Below are 2,150 nucleotides of genomic sequence, written 5' to 3'. Positions count from 1 at the left end.
GGAGGAGGAGGATGAGGGAGGCAGGAATTGGGAAGAGGAACAGGGAAGAGCCAAAAGAGGGAAAAGCAGCAGATTTCAGGGACAGGGGGATGGGAGAGAAAAGCAGGAGAAGGGAAAGGCCAAGAAGCACAAGAAGGTGAAAGTGGAAGGGGTGGAAAAGGTGGGAAAAAAGAGAATAAAGAAGGAAAAAGTGTCGGAAAAGGAAAAGGAGCAAGAGGTGGAAAAGATGGAGGAGGAAGGAGCGGGAAGTGAAAGGGAGGGAAAAGACGAGGTGGGAAAGGGAAGTGGAGATGGAAAAGGAGTCAAGGAGGAGGAAGAGCTGGGGGAGGAAAAGTTGGGAGAGACCTGGAGAACGGGGATGGAGGAGGAAGAGGAAGGGAAGGGAGATGAGCCAAGGAAAAAGAGGAAAAGCAAGAAGAAAAAGCCCAAGGGGGAAGAGAAGGAGGAGAAGAAGAGCCAAGAGGAGGAGACTCCAGGGAAAAGCAGGAAAAGGAAAACTCAGGAAGGAGGAGGAGAAAAGAGCAACAAGAAGGCGCAGAAAGAGGAGGAGAAAGAGGCGGAAAACAAGTGGAAGTGGTAAATATTCCGTGGGATTTGGGGGACCCGGGGAGGTCTGAGCAGGATGGTTTGGGGGGGTTTGGGTTTGATTTCTCTGGGGGAAAATTGAATTTTTATTTTTTATTTCTTAAGGTAAAAGAGTAAAAATCGAATTTTGAGTTTTATTCTTTAGGGTAATACTGAAAATTGAATTTTATTTCTGAGGGCAAGAGTGTGAAAATTGAATTTTGAGGTTTTTATTTCTTTGTCTAAAGCTGGAAATTGAATTTTAGTTTTATTTCTTTGGATAAGCGTGTGAAAATTGAATTTTGAGTGTTATTTTTTAGGGTAAAACTGAAAATTGAATTTTATTTCTTAAGGCAAACGTGAAAATTCAATTTTTTTTATTTCTTTGGGTAAAACTGGAAATTGAATTTGAGTTTTATTTCTTTGGGTAAAAGAGTGACAATTTAATTTTTAATGTTATTTTTTAGGGTAAAACTGAAAATGGAGTTTTATTTCTTAAGGCAAAACTGTGAAAATTAAATTTTGAGTTTGATTTCTTTGGGTTAAAGGGTGAAAATTCAAATTTAGTTGAATTTTAGTAGATTTCCCATCCAAAATTCCTGTAGCTTGTTGATTTTTTTAAAAATATTTTTATTTTCCCTGTATTTTTGTGCGAAAATCCACCTTTTACCCCACTGGATTTATCCTTCCATGTTTCCCATCCAAAATTCCTGTTGATTCTTGATTTTTCCTCAATATATTTATTTCCTCCTGTGTTTTTCTGGCAAAATCCACCTTTTCCTACAACCCTCTTTTTTTATCCCTGACCTGGTTTTTTTCCCCCTTTTCATATTTTTTTGATTTTTTTTTCCAGGTTGTTTTGACACTTTTTATTTTTAATATTAAATTTGAAATTTGATTGATTAATCAATTGATTAATTTATTTTGAATCTTGGAATCTTGCAGATCCCCTTTGCTCCAGCCAAGGGTTGGGGGGGAGATGATTTAAGACATTATTTGCATTAAAATCCAAAGTTCAAAATGATCCTGAGGAACAGGCCCAGCTTTTCCCAGAGGAATGGAATTCCCATCCCTGGAATTGCTCAGGGTGGATTGGACAGGGTTTGGAGCGACCTGGGATACTGGGAAGTGTCTCTTCCCATGGAATGAGATGATCATTGAGGTCCCTTCCCTCTCCTGAATCCTTCCATGTCACCATCCCCTTCCTCCAAACCCCTTTCCCGGGATTCCACATCACCATCCCCTTCTTCAAACGCCTTTCCCTGGATTCCCATCACCAGCCCCTTCCTCAAACACTTTTCCCTGGATTCCACATCACCAGCTTTCCCTGGATTCCCATCACCAGCCCCTTCCTCCAGATACCTTTCTCTCTCTTCCTTATCACCAGCCCCTTCCTCGAACGCCTTTCCCTGGATTCCCATCACCATCCTCTTCCTCCAGACTCCTTTCCCTGGATTCCCCATCACCACCAGCAGCTTTCCCTGGATTCCCCATCATCACCACCCCCTTTCCCTGGATTCCCCATCATCCCCAGCCGCTTTCCCTGGATTCCCCATCATCCCCAGCCCCTTTCCCTGGATTCCCCA

General features: G+C 42.0%; 1 protein-coding gene across 1 annotated transcript in view; it reads left to right on the top strand.

Annotated features, from left to right (window-relative positions):
- Positions 1 to 502: 502 nt before the first annotated feature.
- Positions 503 to 2,150, top strand: part of LOC114072524 (DNA topoisomerase 1-like) — a gene marked incomplete at both ends in the record, with an annotated part of 12,571 nt that continues 10,923 nt past the window's right edge. The window contains one exon of the mRNA XM_027910411.1: positions 503 to 576. Within this exon, the coding sequence (XP_027766212.1) occupies positions 503 to 576 (74 nt within the window). The remainder of the gene's footprint in view (positions 577 to 2,150) is intronic.

The sequence above is a fragment of the Empidonax traillii genome, unplaced genomic scaffold, assembly GCF_003031625.1.
Source record: "Empidonax traillii isolate 1590-97213 ecotype Southwest subspecies unplaced genomic scaffold, ASM303162v1 scaffold3416:size13077, whole genome shotgun sequence".
Taxonomy (NCBI): domain Eukaryota; kingdom Metazoa; phylum Chordata; class Aves; order Passeriformes; family Tyrannidae; genus Empidonax; species Empidonax traillii.
Note: the sequence above shows the minus strand (reverse complement) of the source record. Positions and strands in the feature narration are given on the sequence as shown.